Source organism: Crocodylus siamensis, chromosome 1 (genome assembly GCF_052110815.1).
Source record: "Crocodylus siamensis isolate JL-2025a chromosome 1, ASM5211081v1, whole genome shotgun sequence".
In the NCBI taxonomy this organism is placed as follows: domain Eukaryota; kingdom Metazoa; phylum Chordata; order Crocodylia; family Crocodylidae; genus Crocodylus; species Crocodylus siamensis.
In genome coordinates, this window is record NC_143395.1 from 89,215,749 (window position 1) to 89,237,586 (window position 21,838).

The window sequence follows — 21,838 nt, forward strand, 5'->3', positions numbered from 1 at the left end:
AACACAAGATCACAACCTTCAAGGCAGACAGGATGTCTAACAAAAGAAGGACATACAGCCTGGGAACCAAAGAAGTATGTACCATACTGTCCCATAACACAAGATAAGTGACACCAGCAACAAGGCCTCAGAGAGCAGGGGGGCCTAAGTCCCAAGTTTTGGGGGAACAGACTAAATTAGGAGAAGGCCCGGAAGGCTATGTGGATGTGTGAACACAAAGAGACAACCAACCAGAGATAGCCATGGATGAAGAGTCATCAGGAGTCATCACGGGGGAAGGAGAATACAAAAGCAGCAACTTGAGATTAACAAAGGGTCCCTCCTTTCATCCCATCCTTCCCCATTTTGCTCCCTGAGAGGTGTCCCCATCCCCATCCCTTGAGAAGGGTCCCCAAGACCATCATGAACCAAGGGTATACCAGTAGCCCATCTCAGGCACCTCACTGGAGGGGGGCTGTGGGCCTCGGCATCCCACCTCCAGCTGCTGACATCTGTGAGAGAGAGCCTCAGAGTGGAGCCTGCATCCTGACCAGATGTACTTTGACTCCTATGACAGGCCTAGGATTGGTAGATATAGAATGGTTTGATTTTTTGTATTGTTGTTTTTTTGTTCTTACTCTGTATCAATAAATTCAGCTATTATCAACTGGCAGGTGTTGTGGTCGGTCTGAGGGCTGTGCCCACCTGGAACAAAGGTATAAGGACTAGGTTCCTAAAATCCAGTGTCAATAGTGCTTGCTTTGTGTGTGCTGCCTCCCAAACCAGAATTAGTATAGTGTAGATCAATGCCCATATAAGAGACAGTGATAGAACCTACAGTTACATGCTATTAGGCAACTCTTCTATATATTTCTGGTCCATGATATATCACTTAAAGTGTGTTATATCTCACTATGGTGCTACTTGGTGTCATAATTCAATAGTCTAGACAAGCCAGGAAAGTACAGGAGAGATAATGTCTCTATCTCTACTTCCTGTGCTTGGTGCCACAGCAGTAAATGTAGGAAAAGTCTGGTTCAGCTTCTGAACTGCTGGGTTGTTGCATGCAAAATGAAATCTTTGGAGAGGTCAGCTTTACATTTAATAAGAAACATCTAATCATATGCAAACTTCCCATAATTTAGCTAAATTTGTAAGTTGTAAACATGTAATTGAACAGAATCTGTCTAACCTAAGGATGTCAAACATGTGGCCAATGGGCTAAATTCAGCCCATGAAGTGGTGTTGTCTGACCTGCAGATCTCTAGAGGGGACAGGAATTCAAGTGTGGGGGATAAGCAATGGTTGCATTAACCTCTGCAACTGCCCTTGCAGGAGGGTGGGAGCAGGGGAGGGGGGAGAGGGAGTGAGCGATCTGGATACATTTGGTCTAACCGATTTATTACTATAGCTATTCCTAGCTAGGCTTCTCTGAATCTATCTCAGTTCAGACTGACAGTTAATTCCCGTCTGTCACTGCCTACTTTCAGATTTTCTATGATTCAAACAAACATTCAGCAACTGAGGGGTTAACACATCTGCTGTTATAAGTGGCGCATCAGTGACAGAAGCAGAGAACTATAAAGTCTTGAAAGTTCCCAGTCACTCAACTTATCACCTTAGACAAACACTTAAGAATACATGAATGTCCTACAGTGTGACATATGGTCAACTTGGGTTCAATGTGATCAATATGGAAGAAGATGCTAGGGTCAAGTCACTGCAAATATGTTACTGCCATCATCTTCCAATTTAAATTTATTGCAGGGTATAATCTAGGCTAAGATGTGCTTGTTGCTAAAATAATACTTCTCTTTCTCTTGCTCCCTAGCTATATAAACTCTAAGGCTGGATCCAGATATGCATATACGTGTGGTTTCTGGCACCACAAACTTCTTTGTGGTGCCACAAACTACATGCTCAGTATGTTAAAATGTGCCCTGCGCTACAAATTTGCAGTATGGGGGAAAAATTTCCTACCAGGAAACCACAGCAGCAAAAAAATAACATTGCAAAAGAAAAGAAAAGAAAAGAGCAGTGTGGGGCACACCACAGAAGCATGCATGAGCAGATATGGAGGCGTGGTCCTCCTGGGAGATGCTATGGCTGCTGGTCAGAGCATCTCCCCTCCTCTAGTTTTGCCTCTGCTCCTCCAGCACACCAGGAGCCAGGAGGAGTGGGGAAATGGCAGTTTCCCCAAAGCAGGGCATGTTGCCTTGCACCAAAGCACACATGCAGGGGCGTGTGCAGTGGCAAAAAAGTAGCAGCACAAATCTGTGCCGCTACTTTTTTTGCTGCTGGAAGCACGTGCCCCTGTTGCATTTGGGGATGTGCCCTAAGTGTCTTTGGCACCTCTCACAATTTTTTTCCTACTTTTGTCTGTCAAGGATGTAGAGCCATTAAGTATTGATTAGTATAATAGCTCTCCATTTTCTCTGTGGTCAGATAGTAGACATAACATCATAGGCATGACTTACACGTCTGTTGTTGTAAACATATCACTGAAGTCACTGAAATCGTTCTGTTTATTATATTCCTGCATTCACTTAGTATAGCTTCTTCTACTTACAGTCTCCTTTATTAACTTCAAAATTTATCTCAATATTTTATTTTTTATGGTATTTAGTTGACTTACATTCTTCTTAGTAAATGTCCAAGTCTTATACCCATATAAAATAAAAGGCTTTATAGTGGTCAGAAATTCAGTTTTTCCCAGTAGTTGTTCAGAGTTAAAAATTCTTGCAAAGAGAATGAATGGGCATTCCTAACCTCTATCTGTGCTTTAATTTATCCCTCACCAAAATGGTATTATTGCGCTTAGATATTTAAACTGCCTAGCTTCTGCATATCTTGGGTTACTGACTGCTAAATAAACTTGTCAAAGATCTCTTATTCAGCTTGCAGTCAAGTTTTGGTTTTAACTACAATTATTTTAAATCCCTTTTTCTTGCCACTTTATTCAAGTCTCCAGTCATCCTTTGTAAATCACCAGCATATCCAAAAAGTTCTTGGAAGCTACTTAAATTCACTCCAGCCTGAGAATTTTGCTACTTTTTCTATAGCATAGATTCATAGATTCCAAGGTTGGAAGGGACCTCAGTGGGCCATTTAGTCCGACCCCCTGTCGCTGGCAGGCAAATAAAGGGTCACCAAACCTGGGATCATGTGATCCCAGCGAGGTGCCTGTCCAGTCTCCTCTTGAAGACCCCCAAGAAGGGGGTGAGCACCACCTCCCTTGGAAGCCTATTCCAGATCCTGGCAACCCTAACTGTGAAGCAATATTAAAGAGAACCAGCCACAGTGCATTTCCTTGCCTTCATCCCATACTGATGTCAAACAATGCAGTGATTTCACTCCCTATTTATTACTTCCTGAACTGCAAACACATAGTTATCCAAATAATTTTATTGAGCTTTACAAATTTTTTCATTAAGGTTTAAAAGCCACGTTGTGATGGGGCCCAACTTTTTTTGGCAGGCATACTACTGCTTTGCTTTCTACTTCCTGTCCTGTGTTAACTGCCCAATCTGCTGCTCTATATTCTGCTCTCTGCCCTTCCTGCTATTGTGCTGTCTCCTCCCAAGTCTGCCATGTGTCACACACAGGCTGCCCAAGCCAAATGTGGCATAAATGCCATAGTTGGCCACATTACTATTATGACATGCTTTTTTAAAAATATAAAAAACTTCAGATCATATTCTCATCTTTTCTTGAACAGTTGATTCATTTAAAAGTTTGATTCAAAATAGACTTATTTTTTTTATGAAACCTAAACTGATACTTTCCTACTATCTATATAAACATTTCCTAGAAAAGGATTTAAAACCTACCCTTATCGTTGCCTTCCGTTCTTTGGTTTTCTTCTTAAACTCCATTTTTTTATTTTGCTTATCTTTCCATTTTGTCAAACAGGGAGGAAGAAGACGATCAATAATATCACTTTCTTCCACTTGTATAATAGCTGCAACATCAGGACAAAGTCCTCGATCTGATAAAAACTGGGCTTCATCTACTGTACGAGGGAAACCATCCAGTATAAATCCTGTGGATCTAATTTGAAATAAAGAAAATGTTTTTTTAAAAAGAAAAATTACTACAAAGGGTATTCAGTGAGTAAATTATAACAAATACTACTACTGTACTATTTATCAAAATGTGTTTTAATACTACTTATTAACAAAATATTATTTTACTCTTAATTTCTTGTAATTCCAACTTAAACATTTACAATTTTTTTTTGACTTTTCATTTTGTTTTATTCTGTTCTTTTTGAATGGGACAAAATGTTTTGGCCATTTTATATTCAAACATTTTCAACTAGTTTAGTACTGTAACCCATAATAACTTTGCTTGTATCTTCAGTTCTACTCATGTGTCTTCAAAAAAGGCATTTATTAGCCACTGCTTTAAAATTATGAGTGGCTATTATGAGTGGCTATCATTTTATTCTGGTAAAGTCTGTCATGTGAAGTTTGTTACCTGATAATTTCCTGATCTGGGAGAGTGGGAAGGACCTCTTTCCCAGATCATGGCATAGAGCACACCACTCTGCAAAAGGTGCCATCCTTTCCTACTAATAGTGGAGGCAGTTTTCATTTGCTCATAGGGCTTCAGGGCTCAGTCATACCCCTTCTATCCTCCTGCTGGACAAGTACATCCCAAGCTGGGTTTAATGTTTCTATATTTCTTTTTAATAGATTGGGCTGTGGTGGCAAACTAATTGAGATGTAGTTCTAGAGGCATGACTTTGTGTCTTACTCCAGACCTGCGCTAAAAATCACTCCCAGTCAACTCAGGTGTAAAACAGGCTTCTGGTCATTTGGCCTGGGCAGTCAAAAGCAGTTGGATATGATGCTAGCCACATCACTTCCTTGTGTGTGGCTGTCTCCAGAAGCTAGCATGCCTTAACCATACTAATCTGATGGGCCATTTAAGCTTGGACAAACCCTTGACCTTTACTGGTAGATTAAATATAACTGCAATCTCTCACACTCATGAGCCTTACCAGCAAGACCCAGACCACTTTTCTCAGCTGAGGCAGAATGGGTAGAAGTGTCATGGAACAAAGAAATCAGATTGCAATTTTTTCCATCCTCCCCGCCAGTGAGAGTCAGGATCTTTTACATTTGCAGAAGGGTGAGGAAATGGTGAGAGTCTGAACCAATGATTTCTTTAATCCATTCTCCTACAGAACATTTCAATGGAGCTTCTGACAGCTAGCAGGTATCATGCTTCTTTTTTTTTGGTTAAATGCAAAATTAAAAGGATAATTTCTTCCCCAGAGGTGTACAACACCTGCCACAACAGGGGGGAGGGGGACAAATATATGATAATCCCCACAGTGTCTAGAATCTAATTATTGGGAGGTAGTCTTAAAATTGAAGACATCTTGGTTTTGTGCAACTACAGTCATTCAGCCTTTTGCCTGCCAGATTATATTAATAGAGAAAGTAGTTGACAGATGGTAGTGGGTGACTAAGAAACTGGATTATGTCTGTTTTATTCGAGGGCATTTTTTTTTCTTACTGAAGTTATTTTTATTCAGTGTTTTGTGAAATCTAAGAATGTTCTCTATCTCTATACTGTCTTCATACACTAAGAAAACTCTGATTTTATTTGTAAATCATAAGTTACAAATTTGATTTTAGTGTTCAGAACCCAGTTGTGCAACTTCTTGCATCCCTGTCTACTAAGATGCAACAGTCTATCTATAAATGGTTGTATTCTGGAAACTCACTATGACATGAATCTTTCCTTCTCAAGTTCAGAAGGAAGTCATCTAGTCATGTTTCTTCTTAATATGAATAATTATAAAGGTTACAACCAGAATATTGACAGCTCTGAACTTTTCCGCTGTCCTCGTTAGCCTTCCAAACAAATGGACTGGTATTCAGAATTGGTACTTATATTTTCTTATTGAATCCTACCCCTTGGGTTTTCCTCTGGAATATGGAGTTATTTTTGGATGGTTTGATAGTTTTTGCAATTATTAAAGTGAATGTATTGTATTCTTAAATGTATTGGCTTATATTGATATTGCAACCTACTAAAAATTCAAGAGACTCTATATTGCCATGTTATTCATTATGTAATGCCAATCTGTAGACCTATGGTTGAAAAATGGAACATATTAAAAGATTAAAGTTAAAGATTAAAATTAAAATGAAACTAAGAGATAAATAATATGATTAAATTACAGTTACCGGAATGGCTCCTTTGTCCACCAGTCAGAAACAATATTATCAAGTACTTCTAGTGGCAATGCTTCATTATCTACTAGGTTTGCTTTGATTGCTTCTTCTTCATCAGATAATTCCACTTCATAAATCTAAAGACAAAAGATCATGAAAAAATTAATATCTATGTTGCTTGACCATTACACTGCTCTCTAACTGACTGAGGGAATGTATACAACTTGCTGTGTCAGGTGGTTGTGCCTTCAGATGCTCTGTGCTGTTCCATATGGAGTGCTTCACAAACCAGAAGCATGGTAAGTGTGTCACATGCACAAGGTGGTGTGTTGAGGAGGCTAATTAACACTGTTGAAGGACACAGCTAAAAAGCCTGCATAGATATTAATTAGTCAACCCACTGTGCCACACTGCTTCTGGTTTAAAGTCAGTTTGCATGGAATAATGTGGTATTTTTGCAGGTTTCAATGATAGGCACAGTAAGATTACCACAAATACATGGCTTGAGAAGGTTAAATAAAGCATTTGGGGTATAGCTGGTTTTCTTTGATTTAGTTTAGCAGCAGCAAAGTAATTTGGTGTAGTAAAATGTAATAAACTCGTTCACACAAAATTATTAAACAGAGAGGGTCAAAAGTTTCCAAAATTTAGTTTATCAACAAACAGGAATGAATTTAAAGCATAGGGATCCTATGGACAACAGCATTTTAATGTTGCTATAATTAAGTTACCTTCTGACCAGAGGATAATTGTATAAAGGACTGAAACAAGGATCCTGTTACCATAACACACATATATGCAAGAAGGACCCATTAAGTTATACAAGCAACTTTAATTCTATCATTTTCTAATTTTTGTGTTCTTTATTTTGTAACCTTAATGCTCTTATAACATAGCTCTATTTAAAAGTGGTTTATTTGTTTACAGTTACTAGGATTCTTTGAGATGTTCTGAACATATGGATTCCACCCAGCTGCTCACATACACTGTATGTCAAAGTTTGTCATTTACACAAACAATCCCCATTAGGTGCCACAAATGAGTGTTGCATGCTCTCATGTTTCACCCTTACAAGAACATAAAAGGGGAAACCTTGTCCTAATTCCTTTGCTGACCAAATTCAAGATGATAATACTCCCAGTTGTGTAATATGGGACCCAGGGCCAGACACAGGCATGAGCTAACCAGGCAACTGCCTGGGGCCTGGACAGAAAGGGTGCCTGAAAATGGTAATTTTTTGTCTGTTGTCTGATTATTATTATCATTATCTCCGGCTAAGGGGGGCCGATACTAAACATTTGCCTAGAAGAAAGCAATCCCAAATTGATCTCATGTCTTGTGTTAATTATAAATATACCCAATACTTATTATGCTAAATCAGTCTACATGACTGCATCTGACCTTCCTACCTCACACCTATTGTCCCCAGTGGTCCTTATTCCCTCACTGCCTCACATTTGCATTAATTAATTAAAGCATACATCTCAAAATAGGCAGTCAGTCTCTGAATATTTATTATGCTAAACCAATGCAGTCTCCTGAAACTCACATCTATTGTATCCAATAGCCTTTGATCTTTATTACCTCTATTTACATTTTGACAGACCTGCTTTGGTTTAATAAAAGGTATCCCATGTGCCCCAAAAAACCTTATAAAATATTTTCTTAATCAAGGTATATCTCTCAAAACAGGCATTTAATGTCTGTCAAATATCTTCATAAGCCATTTGATGCAGCTATTTAGGCTCCATTGTTAAAATAGCTACCAAAAGATAGTATTCTGCCTATAGGTATCTCAGGCAGACAAGGTTCTTTGGGTGAATCTGCTAGCTTTTATTAGACCAACTCAAATAGCTGGAAAAAATTTAGCAAGCTTTTGGGTTTAAAAATCCTTCATCAGGCTGAGGAAGACTCTGCAGTGGGTGTGCTCTTCTTGAATTGAATGAAAGTAAGGAAGCCAGAGGCTGGGCTGGTATGCATGCAAGACAGGCTGTCAGTAAAGGTGTAAATTGAGGAGTCAGTGGGTGAGAGACAGGCTGGGTGCGGGGGAGAGAAAAGGGGGATGAATGTAACACTTAAATAGTGGAGAGGTACCTCCCTAAAGGTACCTCATTCAATCAATACCCATTCCATGTGATTCCAAACTAATCAAAAGCTTGCAGAAGCAAAACAAACACAAACAGGATACAATTGTAACATGTTAATTCTGTCCTTGCCTACTTTGTTCAGACTTTGATTACCAACTATCAAGAAAGAATGCTTTGAAGCTATACAATTGAACAAGTATAAAGAAAGAGTTGCCAGCAAAAAGGGGGGATCTTCTTTAGAGGAAAAAGGGATGCTGAAACTTACCCTCAGATGGACTAAAGTGACAGATCCACGCTTTGAGAAAGCTGAAACTGAACTGGCTTCTGGCCTGAACGGGTAAAGAATCTCCTGCAGTGAATATGAGGCCTGTGTGGTAATATAACTCATTTATTGAATATTGGGACAGAGTCTTTTCCTGTCATTTAGTTTTACAGCTTGTTGGTAGTTATTAAAGCAAGCCATTCTGCTATTAATCAACTGAGTGTTGTGTCAATTCTTAAAGCACTAGGTTTAAACATCTGGTTTCTAAGTACAACAGTGGACATCTGAATCTCTCATGGCGTTTAGCTGTCTGATCATCTAGACAAAATGAGAGAGACCTAGGATATTATCTAGGTATTTGCTCTTGAAGTTGTGACCAAAGAATAAAGTTTAATTGTATGAACAGAGCTATGTGTGGATGCCCTACATATTTCAAGTTCCTTGCCTAAACAGGTTGCTGAGTTAATCTGCTCTGGTCAACTAGGACCCAATGTATACATTAGAGGACTGTTCTGAAAGTCTTTGAGATGGAACTGTTTTCCTCTTATCTAGTACCAAAAGAGGCAAATGATTTAGTGGACATCTAAATATATTTTGTTCTGTTCAGGTAATGTAAGAATGCCCTTTTAATATCCAAGGTGTTTAATTTTATTTCTTCCACAGATGATGAGACTCCAAAGAAAAAAGCACAGATCAATAGATATATTAAATGACATGAAGGTATGATCTCACCATTGGGATGAACTTAGGACAACCCTCACTGTCACTCCCTCCACATGAAATACAAGATACACAGAGGGTTTGACAGGATGAATTAATGACCGCTCTACAATGTTATTTATATTGAGAGTGGTGAAATGAGCAAGATGGCAAGGATTCAGGTTTTCGCTCCATTACATAAGGAAGTACCAGATTTAAGGCCCAGGATGAAATTGTCTGCCTTCTGGATGAGGAGGAAGAAAAAAACCCTTAGACAAGTCTTTTAGAAATCTATTGATTTGATTTCTGTCAAATGATGAGAAAACTGGAAGTATCCAGGACTGGTTGATGACAGACTGAAATTACTGCTTAATGAACCTTAATGACATTTAAATACAAGCCAAATCATTTTAAAAATAAGTACTTTAGGATCCAAGAAATAAAAGAGTAAACTGATCTACCTTTCACAGTAAGAAGTCTTTAATTTTGCTATATATGCTCATTGTGGCTAGGTATAGGCATTCGAAAAGCCCGAGGCAGAATCGATCTAAGTTATGCAGTTTTCTGTAAGTGGCATAGTCTAGATCAGTAGCAAACAGAACATGCATTCACCCTTGGTGGCGGGGGGTAGGCAGCAAATCTTAGACTGGGCTTTGCCATTTTTAAAGCAGTTTGTGTGTGCTGAACTTTTGTTCTGTTACAGGTATAGATTGGTTTTGCGTGCCAAACTTGTGTTCCATTATGGGTATAAACCAATTTCCAATCACTTATACTTGTAGAAGTATAATGTCTGTATTTTGCCATAGTGTTCTGCAGTAGAATATTCCCTACCTCCAAATTACCTGACTGCTAAAAGGCAATTTTTATCCACATATCATCAATGTAAGTGCTAGCAACTCTCTCTGAAGTGAAAGTTGTGGAGCAACAGGCAGCTGCATTTCAGCTGCCATTCTTTAAATTGTGGCAAGTGAATCATAAACTGAGCGGGAGGCAAAGGAGCCTTCTGTGTTAATGCCAAAGATTTAGTAGATGAAATCCTGATGCTTTGTACAGAGGTCTGTGACTTTAATCAGTGTAGCACTGAAGAAGTTATCACCTCTGGCATCATCTTTACCGGTGCTACTTTAGTAAAAATTCTAATGTGACTTTCAGTCTGTCTCTTCCTCAGTACTGACTCAGTAGTAGACTTAAGTGTATTCCATTTACATGCTATGTATTAGTTTAAGTAATTTAAAAGAATATAGCTTTTGCTATAAAGCAAGTAGTGAACCAGCAAGCCTAGGGACTTGTATTGAAAGTAGCCTTATGATAAGTGGGTCAAAGTCCTAAGCATAGTTTGATATAAGTATAGAACAGGCAAGTGACATTAAGTAACACATGTTAGATATATGTGGTAACTAAGTAAAATAAAAACTGACTAATATGAAGTAATAACTGCTAAACGTAAGTTATAGGTAATTTAGAGCAATGGAAACCAACCTTTTGGGCAGTTGTGCCACAAATTAGCCTCATACCCTCCCCCCCAAGTCCCACTCCAGTCCCCTTCCCTTGCCTGATCTGTTGATCTACTTTTTGCGTCCTGTCCTGCACTCCCTATACAATCTGCTGCTCTGTTTTCCAAATCCTGTCCCATCTGTCACTGTACTGCCTGCCCCTCTCTGATCTGCCACATGCTACACACACAAGGTGCCTGTGCCACTTGGAGCACAGGCGCTGCAGGTTGGCCACTCTGATTTAGGACATTTCAAGCACAGTAGTATTTAAGTACAGCATGAGCATTAACTGCAGTACAGTAAAAGCCATGTTATCCGGCACCTTACAAGGGACATGCCCCCCTCCCTGTCCCCCAGCACACTGATGCGATGGGAGAGGCAGCAGTACTCTAGACATGGTGGAAGGGGCAGTGGCCTGAACAGGCAAAGATGCCTGTTCGGGCCTCTCAGGTAACCAGCATATTTGGTTATCCGGCACCCCCCACTCCTCATAGGTGCTGGATAACAAAGCTTTTGCTGTAATTCTATAGCAGCTCCATGATAACTGAGTCACATAAATTAGTGATTGCTAAGACAACTAAAAGAAATGACAATAAGGAAACTAGGGAGATAGAGATAAGGAATATAAGGTTAGTTAAGGAAATATAGATAAGTGTAATGGCAGGAAGGATGTATACATTAGGGTTACTATATTTCCAGTTTCAAAAAAGAGGACGCCTGTTGGGTGGGAGCAGGTAATATGATTGTGGGGGGCAGGCAGTGATATGTCCAGGCCCTGCCTCTGCCCTCACACCCAAGCCACAGTCCCCTGCCCTGCTGCTGCCCCTCACTTCCAAACCACAGTATTGCACCCTCCACACCATGCTGGTGTCTCTCACTCCCAACCTGTAGCCCCGTCACTGCCTATGCCTCATGCTCCCAACCCAGTCACCGCTCCCCCCTCACAGTGCCCCTTACTCCTGACCCACAGCCCTTGCCCTCCCCAGCCTGGCTGGTGCCCCTCACCTCAAGCCACAGCCCCCTACTCCTTCCACCCCTGCAGTGTCTTCCAGCTGCCCTGCCCCTGCGAGCACATGCACCAGCCCCGGTGCCACCAGCCTGGTCACACAGCTCCCTGCTGCCCTCAAAGGACCCCCCGCCCCCATTCCCTTCCCCTGTTAAAGTAGCAGGTGCCTCTGCCACCTCCCCTGCCATGCTGCAGCCCCACCACCCAAAGAGCTTTTCCCAGTGGTGGCTGGCATCAAGCCCCCCTCACACACTTATGTCACCCACACACTCCTGCCATGCACACGCACACGCGCACACACACCCACACCCACGCACAGTCTTCAGGCCTTGACCCTCCGACCCCCACCCCTGATAGACTTATCTGCATGCAGCTACCGGGGCTGGTCCTACCACCCTGCCTGACTGCATGCCAGCCAGATGCACATGTTGCCCCTGCCTCCAATCGCCCTCCCCCTGCTCCCACCAGCCCCAAGCAGCTCCTTGCTGGGGCAAGCTGGGCAGTGCTGGGAAAAACGTCAATGCTGAGCAGAGCAGGATCCTGGACATCTGTTGATATTTGAAAAAAAATGCCTGGACAGAGATGAGGGGACCCAAAAAGAGGATATGTCCAGGAAAACCCAGACGTATGGTAGCCCTACATACTTGATCCCCAATAGAGACTACTGGTGAAAACTTCTGAACACCTTGGCAGCTGGTACATGAGCACTGAGTGGGATCCACGTATACAGATACTTGTACAGATATATCTTATATTGGCATTGTTATTGCTTTTGAACTTTATTTCTACCTCCTCCTTTTTTAAAATGTTGCTCTTTTCAACAATGTCATATATATGTGACCTTCAGCATAGCCATACATAATTTTAGGAAGCACGAACATTATAAACAAATAAATTATAATTTTATTGGAAAGAATTGCTATTACTTATTTTATTATGCTGACTTAGATAAGATCATGGAAAATAATTACTGTAGTCTGTGAACTATGGTTTTATAAAAGAAAATATAATTTTGCTAAAAGAAGACACACATTTTCTTTTATGTTTTATTTTTTTTATGTATTTTTATTTATTATGTATTTTATGTATTGTATTGTTTTATTTATTTTATGTGTTTTATGTAATTATATGTTTTATTATTACCTGTTTGCTTTTGCCATGCTTTTTGTTTTCAGGTGCATTTTCAGTTTCAATAGTGGTCTGAGAGGAATCTGTCAATTCCTGAGAAAAAGCTGCTATTTCCTCTTCCTCAGGCTCTTCATCAAATTCTGGTCCAACTCTCTTTTCTGTTTTTTGAATAATCATTTCCTGTAGATATTCTTCAAACTGAATATGGAAAATACCTAATTTATCTGCTAGCCATCGGCCACAAACAGTTTTACCTGCTCCACGTGCACCCAGAATGCACAGTCTTATGGGAGGAGCCTGTCAGAAAAAATAATGAAATTGTTTTATTACAGTTTGGATGCTAACATGCACTTACAGTATCATCATACAAGCCTTATTGCGTGAATGCTAAATTCCAAAAACACAAACATAAAAATGCTCTCAAAAGCAGCATCAGCCCACGTATAATTTAATGTTATAAAGCTATAATGTAGTAGATTCACTTTTTTCTCTTTTGGTCGATTTCACTTTATTTTATTTTTCTAGTTCCCACCATATCTTCCTCTTTCCCCATTTCATTTATGAGAAATCTGTTCAAAATAATTTAACAAAACCATTATATTAACTGAGTGATCAAAATGTCTACATGCCTTATTAACTATGCAGTCTTACTATCACAAACACTTTTCCTGTCCCTCCCCTTCTGCTTTGTTCATAGTCTTTATTTATTTGTTACACCTACATTTTCAATAAAAACTCATTAGGTATGTCTTGCTTGGTTTTGTGATGTGCCTACTATGCTTATGGCAATATACAGCATCACTGTCTTTTGTAATCAAAGATTAAAAAGTAATATGTAATATCAATCTCCTATCAGCAAGCTGTTTTGAACAATTTTTAAATATCCTTACTTGTAATGGTTTATTTCGAGCCACATACTCCTCAGGGTTCTCCAAAAATTTTTCTTTGCACTCAGAACTTGCAAAATAATAAGTCTTCTCTCGATATTTAGCTGCATGTTCAGCTAGCCCTGGGTAAAGGACAAAGTTGTCTTTCAGGGTCACTGGACAAAAATGTTTAGTGTCTCCCATGTGCCTTTTCTTTTCTTTCACTTTTTCTTCATCCTGAGAATATATAAAATTTTAGTGAAAAAAATTTAGAAGACTTTTTCTAGTCTTTTTTTTAAAAAATGACTTTGGATAAAATAGAAAATAGTATTTAAATTAGACTGGCAAAAGGCAAGGTAGAGTTATAGACTAACTAGCTTATAGACTAACTCAGGGATGTCCAACTTCAGAGTGGCTGGGGCCACATGCTGCACCAGTTATGGACCCTGGGCTGCAGGTCACAAGAACATCATGGACTCCCTGAGACCATGCCAGATGGAGTCCTTCTGATGAACAGGCAGCATGAATCTCCCCACTGCTGTATGGGCCCCTTGCTGCCCCATGAACAACACAAGTCCAGCCTGCCGAGCCCCTCCCCACCACTGTCCCCACTGGATGGACAAGTCTCTTCTCTGCTGCATGAGTCTCGTTTCCCCCCACCCCACTGCTGTGTGAGCAGTGCAAGCCCCCTCCTGCTCCAAGAGTCCCATCTGCTTTCACTCTGTGGGCAAGACCCCTTCCTGACTCCCATGCTGTAGTGTACCCTGCAAGTACATTGTTACTAGAAATAGCGATGAACCAAAGTTTCAGACTGAAACACTTCCTAAAATCCAATCCAAACTTTATATCTTCCACTTAATTACAATGTGCCCATGTGCAATGTGTACAGTGTGGGATTATACCCATATACTATAGACCACAAGACAGACTATAACCTGTACTATCACATTTTGAAGCTTACCTTCATGGTCCCTAAAGATACATCTGCTGAACCTGTTGACTAGTGTATCTTTTTATACCTGGCAAGTTATCTGCTGATACAATGATCTGATTGTGTTTTTGCCAGTTTCAGTGCCATATTGCTTCCACAGATAGTTGCATTCAAACAAACACTCCTATTTGCTTGTTTATGTAGTATGCTGTTGTCATATTATCAAACATTATATGTATGGATTGAGTTAAATGAATAGCAGAAATTCCTAATGTGCTTTGTACACTACTTTGAACTCTAGGGTATTAATGTGAAACAGTAATATTAAGAGCCTTACATTGCATGACCATTTATATTGGTTCTTCAGCTTATTAAAGATATGTTCTTACTATTGTTTCCATTGACATAAGCGGAAAAAAGAGGGGGTGTGACATAAGCTACTTGTAGTTTTCTGCCAGTTGATAGAAACTCCAGGGAACAGAGACCAAATCCTCTAGATTGCGCTGCTCTGGATATAAACTACCCTCAGCCACCAGCACACATTGAGTGCCATTTGACTCAGAGGACAAAGATCTCACTGATACCTGAAGAGTCCACTGATGTCAACTGATTAGCGTAGTCATGATTTGGAATAATTTGAAAGGTAAGTATACTTTTACTGAGACATCAATCTCATTCCATCAGATACTGTGTCTGTGCCGGTGGTGTCAAGATAGACTTTTCTTCAGTCACCAAGAGGCCAAAAGTATAGAAAAGATAAGGAATGCGTTTATCAATTCCTAAAGTTACCCAATAAGATTTCCTGTGTCCAATTGTCTACACAAACACACACACTGTTAATACCTTGTTATACTGTTAATGCAGATGGGTAGCAAGTACTGCTAAGACCTCTGTAAACATTTTTAGTACTGCTGACAGTACAAAGGTCAGCATTTTATATTAATAATGGTTCAGACAGATAAATCAAACAGGTGCACTCTGGGTCCAGTGCACGAGTTTGCACAGAAGGGCATGCAAAAGGGCTTCCTGGTGGGCACTCTCGGTCCTGAGTTGCCCCCCCCACATGGTGCAGCACACCCTGGGCAACCGAAGCCCCACCATGCTGAGGAAAGTCCTCTGGCACACCAATGCTGGACACCAGGTAAAGGGGACAAGGGCCCAATCCTCCCCCCTTCCAGTCACTTGGGAAGCTGGGAAGCTAGGGAAACCCCCTACAGGCAGCTGCTCGACCCTGCCTGCCTAACTACAGCAGCAGCAGCTGGGGGAAACACGTGGGAGCAATAACACCCACCTGGTCTCCTACTCATACAAACACCCAGGCAGCCACACAACCAGGGTCATCCTCCAATATGGTGATGGGTACACGTTGCACCCCTGGGTTCCTGGACTGAATGGCCCACCATCTCCTGGTACCTCAGAGGCCTCCACCCAGACAGAGCTTATAGTCCTGGCCTCTACGCAGATGGAGCCCTTGACTCCGTCTTGACTCCAGGAGCTGCCTGGCACATCTGCTGGATGCTGGGATCAAGGGCACAAGTGGTCCTACTTGTGAGATGTGCTCCCTGGTGGAGTCTCTGGAGGGCCGGGTAAGGGAGCTACAAGGAGGAAGCGTACAGGCCACACACCATCAGGGAACACGAGGCAGAGATTGATGCTTAGTGCCAGGCTCTGTACCTGGAGAAGAACAATGCAGAGACTGGGCTGATGAGTGGGCCTGAACAAGATACCCCAACTGACGGTAGGTGGAAACTGATCACGTCAGGACTGAGGCCACAACATGCAACAGTTGTCCCATCAATAACACTGCACAACAGTTATGAAGCCCTCCCACCATCAATGGACAATGCACACGTGCAGGATCAACCAACCCCAAAAAGGAAACAACGTAGAGTGATAGTCGTGGGAAACTCTCTGATGCAGGTGTACACAGAAAGTCATCTGTTAGCTAGAGCCCTTTGCTTGAGAGGTCTGCTGCCTTCCAGGAGCCAAGATTTGGGATGTAGCAGTAACTATCCCTCAACTGGTCCACTACTGATCAGTACCCTATGCTCCTTGTCTGTGTGGGTGCAATGATACAGCAAGAAGTAGCCCTAGGAAGGTCATGAGAGACTACAAGACCATGGGGGCAAAGCTCAAGGACCTAGGAGCACAGTTGTCTTCTCTGCAATCCTCCCAGTCAGGGGCCATGGTTTTCGGCAGGAGAAGTATATCAAGGAGGTCAATCAAAGGCTTAGAAGATGGTGTCATCACATGGGCTTTGGATACCTCAACCTTGATACGCAGTTTAACTAGAGCGGCCTGCATGCAAGAGATGGTATTCATCTCACGAGCAGAGGGAAGAAGCTCTTCACTACAAGAATTGCCAACTTGCTCAGGAGGGCTTTAAACTAGGTACGTCCGGGGACTGGGGAGAAGGTTCTGCTGCTGAAACAGAATCCACTAGCCACAATGATACACAGCAGGGTGTTCAAACAATGAATGTCCAGATGGGTACTGACATCTTGAGACACAATGTGATAGAAAACCAGAGGTATCTAGGGGAGAGCTCAGATGCCTTTATGGGAACACCACAAGCATGGGAAATAAACAGAAGGAACTGGCGCTCCTTCTGGCTGATGAGGAATTCGATTTGATTGGGTTGATGGAGACCTGGTGGGACAATACACATGACTGGGCAGTCAATATTGAGGATTACAGGCTTTATAGGAAGAGTCAGATTGGGAAGAAGGGAGGGGGTATGGCCCTCTATGTGAAAGAGCAGTACCCCTCCCTACAGGTCACGTTTGACACCCTTGAGACCCTGCTGGTCAGGCTACAAGGAGGACCAGGAGAGGGAGATTTGATGGTGGGAGTCTACTACATGCCTCTCTACCAAGAGGAAGAGTGTGACTGAGCATTCTCAGGAGAATTGACAGAGGCAGCTAGTGCTAGAGACATGATCATCATGGGTGACTTTAACTACCCAGACATCTGTTGGGAAGACCATTCAGCCACCACCAACAGCTCAGCCAACTTCCTGGCAACACTAGATGATCTGTTTCTGACACAGGTTGTGGAAGGGCCTACTAGGGGCAAGGCCACTCTGGATTTAGTGCTGACCAAAGGGGAGGACATCAAAGGTAAACTGAGGATTGGTGGTACTCTGGGCAACAGTAGTGGCCATGACCTGATAAGGTTCACCATCCACTGTAAGACTGGGAAATTAGTCACCAGAACAGAAGTCCTAAATTTCAAGAAGGCAGATTTTGGAAAACTCAAGAGGCCCTCTGTAAACAGCAACTGGACAATATGGGAGTGCAGGAATGATGGTGCTTCCTTAAGGAGGCAATTCTCATGGCTCAAAAACAGGCCATCCCCACATGGGCCAAAGGCATGAAAGAAGCCAGGAGACCCACTTGGCTCACCAGGGATATTAGGGAGCTATTGAAAAAGAAAAGAATAAGTATATATACAATGGAGGAATGGCTCCACAACCAAGGAGGAATACACCTGTATCACCAGGGCCTGCAGATATGAGACACAGAAAGCTAAGGCAGGCATGGAGATCAAATTGGCAACCAGTATAAAAGACAACAAAAAAATCCTTCTACTGATACATAGGGAACAAGAAAAAAAAAAATCAGGCTCCACTATGCGACTCCTACTGAATACCTAGGGGCAGCCCACACTCAATGTCCATGAAAAGACAGAACTCCTAAATACATAATCCAATGGGGGCTGCTCACCTGACCAAAGGCCCAGGGAACAGGGGAAAGGCAACAGCCTACATGAAATCAGGTGAGGGATTTTCTACAGTGCTTGGACATTTTCAAGTCTGCTGGGCCAGACAACCTGAACCTGAGAATCCTGAAAGAACTGGCCGAACTTACAGCAGCACCACTGGCCAAGCTGTTTGAAGAGTCGCGGAACTTGGGAGTGGTCCTGGACGACAGGCAGAGGGCCAATTTGGTGCCCATCTTTAAGGAAGGGAAGTGGGATGACCCTACAAACTACAGACTGGTCAGTCTGACCTCAGTCCTAGGTAAAATCTTAGAAAAGTTGGTTAAGGATGCCATCAACTACAAGCTGATAATGGATGGGGTGCTAAAAAGCAACCAGCATGGCTCTGTCAAGGGTAGATCATGCCTGTTGAACCTTGTGTCCTTCTATGACTAGGTCACTAACCATCTGGATGAGGGGCATGAGGTTGAGGTCATTTACTTAGACTTCAGTAAAGCCTCTGACTCAGTCTCCCATGGGATTCTCTCTAACAAACTGGAGAGTACTGGGCTGAACCAGTCTACACTGAAGTGGGTGCACAAGTGGCTTCGAGGCCACTCCCAGAGAGTGGTGCTTGATGGGATGGCATCATCCTGGAGGGCTGTCTCCAGTGGTGTCCCCCAGGGTTCGGTGCTTGGACTCATGCTAGTCGATATATTCATTAATGACTTGAATGAGGGGGTGGAAAGCTCAATGATTAGGTTTGCAGATGATACCATACTGTGGGGAAATGCGGGCACACCAGAGGACAGGGTAAAGATCCAGGACGACCTTGACAGACTGGATTTATGGGTGGAACGAAACCAGATGAGGTTTAATAGGGAGAAGTGCAGGGTCCTTCACCTGGGTAGGAAGAACCGTAACCACAACCATACAACAGGTGGTGGTCCACTGGCTGGCACAGCATCTGAATGAAACCTAGAGGTCATGATTGACTGGAAGATGAATATGAGCCAACAGTGTGATGAGGCTGCAGAAGGGCAAATAAAACTCTGGTGTACATCAGCTGATGTGTGGCCAGTAGATCCAGGGAGATACTCCTCCCTCTCTATTCAGTGTTGGTGAGGCCTCAGCTGGAATGCTGTGCCCAGTTCTGGGTGCCGCACTTCAGGAAGGATGTGAATAAACTCAAGAGGGTACAGAGAAGGGCCACCCATATAGTTAAGGGCATCGAGGGTAAGTCTTACAAGGAGAGACTCCAGGAACTGGGCCTGTTCAGTCTGAGTAAGAGAAGGCTGAGAGGTGGTTTGATAGCTGCCTACAAGTACATCGGGGGGAGCATCAAGAACTAGGAGAGCAACTATTCAGGAGGGCACCTCAAGGGAGGATAAAGACTAATGGGTAGAAAAACTTCTTTTCTGTAAGGGTCACCAGAATCTGGAGCACACTCCCAACAGAGGTGGTGTAGTCACTCTCCTTGGAGGTGTTCAAGATGAGGCTGAACAGGCAACCTGTCGAGCTCATCTGAGCCCAATAACTTCCTGCCCATGGCAGGGGACTGGACTTGATGATCTTACAGGTCCCTTCCAGTTCTATGTTTCTATGATTCTCTCTCAGTCTTTTGTGTGCTGGATGTATGTCTGTGAAAATAGATCTCTGCTGCTGGTGCCCCAGGAGGCCCCCAAGATCCCAGGTAAGGCTGCCGGGGCCAGCACAGGTGCTGGCCCCAGGCTCCCTTAACCCACCTGGGACAGTTTGCCCCACACCAACCCTACATGCAGAGGTTTGCACCACAGCAAAAAGAAACAGCACAAATTTGTGCCACTGCTATTTTTGCCATGGCAACCGCACATCCTTCCATGCAGGGACATGCCCAAGGAAAGCAAGGGGCAATTATGTATTTCTTGAAACTTAACCATATATTCCACCAATATAGCTTCCAAATCAAATTTGTCTGCTGGTATCATATTCCTGTCTGTAAAACAATAGGATAAGTGTTCTCCATATGGGATGAAAATAAAAAGAAGGTAAACTGGACTAAGAGAAAGTTTGCTAAATGGTGCTTGATGGTTCTGTCAAAATGGGTGTTTGGTAGATAGCAATGGTTGGGTGGAAAGAAAGGAAGGCACTGTAGGTTTTTACTCCTGCATCCCCTGACATTTATTAGTGGTTGATGACAACTTTAGTGGAAGAAAGAAAGCAAAATAGTCTTTGTGTTTTATTGAATTTTTCCTTTGTTAGAGGAATATAAATTCCCAGTGAAAAATGTCTGGTGAGATTTATCTGTCTTTTCACAGAAAAGACAATTTACCTCAACAGTAAATGCTCCACAGTTGACTGCTTTTATGTTGAGTATCTCAAAATGGAAAGCACACGGAGTACTGCATAATTATAGTGGTTGCTATAAATCAAGTGATACATGTTGTTTTCAACTGTTTGCATCAGAGAATTTCCTAGTATTTTATTTTCATTTATGATCAGTAGAAATTGTTTTGCTTTCTTAAGCAGCTTGTCAGTAATTCAGTTAATAGATTTTATCACAAATATAAAAGTAATTTTAAATATGAAATTGTAAACGCATTGTTGAGTTTACTCTGAAGTGTTCAAAAAGTATAGTCTCTTCATCAAATAGTAATTCTAAGGGATGTTCTTTATTATTTTTGTTGGCTGCTTTTACAAGAAGGGACTTTGTGGCAGTGAAAATTTAATTCAACTTAAATATTCCATGTCTTTACCTGAAACAATATTTTTTCTTATTCATGGAACTGGAAGCAATATTGAAGGGAGTAGGGCATGAAAACACTGTAGATTTTAAAACCAATGTCTTAGTCTGAAGTGCAATAATGTGGGGAATTTTGTGCACCTTCTCAAACAGAATTTACAGTGAATCTGCTATTTTTTTTGTTAATTTCTATACAAATTCAAAGTCATGGGGCCCTAAAGAGAGCCTGGTACAATCACCATATGTGGCAAAGAGAACAATAGGGTCACAGCAACTCGAAGTCTCTCTTTTCTCAAGCTGGTTTTCATATTCAGCTGTTTCTCTTGATGGAACTGAGGCAGATTTTCTTTTGAGAAAGTGGACTTTCACCTTTGCATGACCCTCTCTTGCATACAGATACTATGCTTCCCAGTATGGCCACTGCCTATTATATGAAAAGATCCCCATGAAGCAGGAACTGCGGCATGTGGAACTAGTAATTCCTATACCTGGAATGCCAGGATAACCTAGTTTTCGTATCTGGGCTAACTTAAAGGCAAACAAATATAATAGTAATATGTTCACACTTGTTAGAATCAGAGGAAAGCTAGGATGCTTCTCAATGTTTAAGAATGGAGCTCTAGATATAGGGGTAGGCAGAGCCCCTGGGTTTTGGACTGAACAAAGAAGGATGTAGGATCAGTGAGGACATAGGTCTACATCTTGGTACACCAAAAGCAGTAGGGATCCTGGCTAAATAGAAACAAACCATCACATCTGTCAGTACCACATACTG

General features: G+C 41.9%; 1 protein-coding gene across 1 annotated transcript in view; it reads right to left on the minus strand.

The window, feature by feature from the left end:
- AK9 (adenylate kinase 9) overlaps positions 1-21,838 on the minus strand; it is a 181,604-nt gene that overhangs the window by 34,802 nt on the left and 124,964 nt on the right. The window contains exons 23-26 of the mRNA XM_090037720.1: positions 13,736-13,948; positions 12,861-13,142; positions 6,183-6,307; positions 3,810-4,029 (exon numbers count right to left, since the gene is read on the minus strand). Coding sequence (XP_089893846.1) covers positions 3,810-4,029; positions 6,183-6,307; positions 12,861-13,142; positions 13,736-13,948 — 840 coding nt within the window. The remainder of the gene's footprint in view (positions 1-3,809; positions 4,030-6,182; positions 6,308-12,860; positions 13,143-13,735; positions 13,949-21,838) is intronic.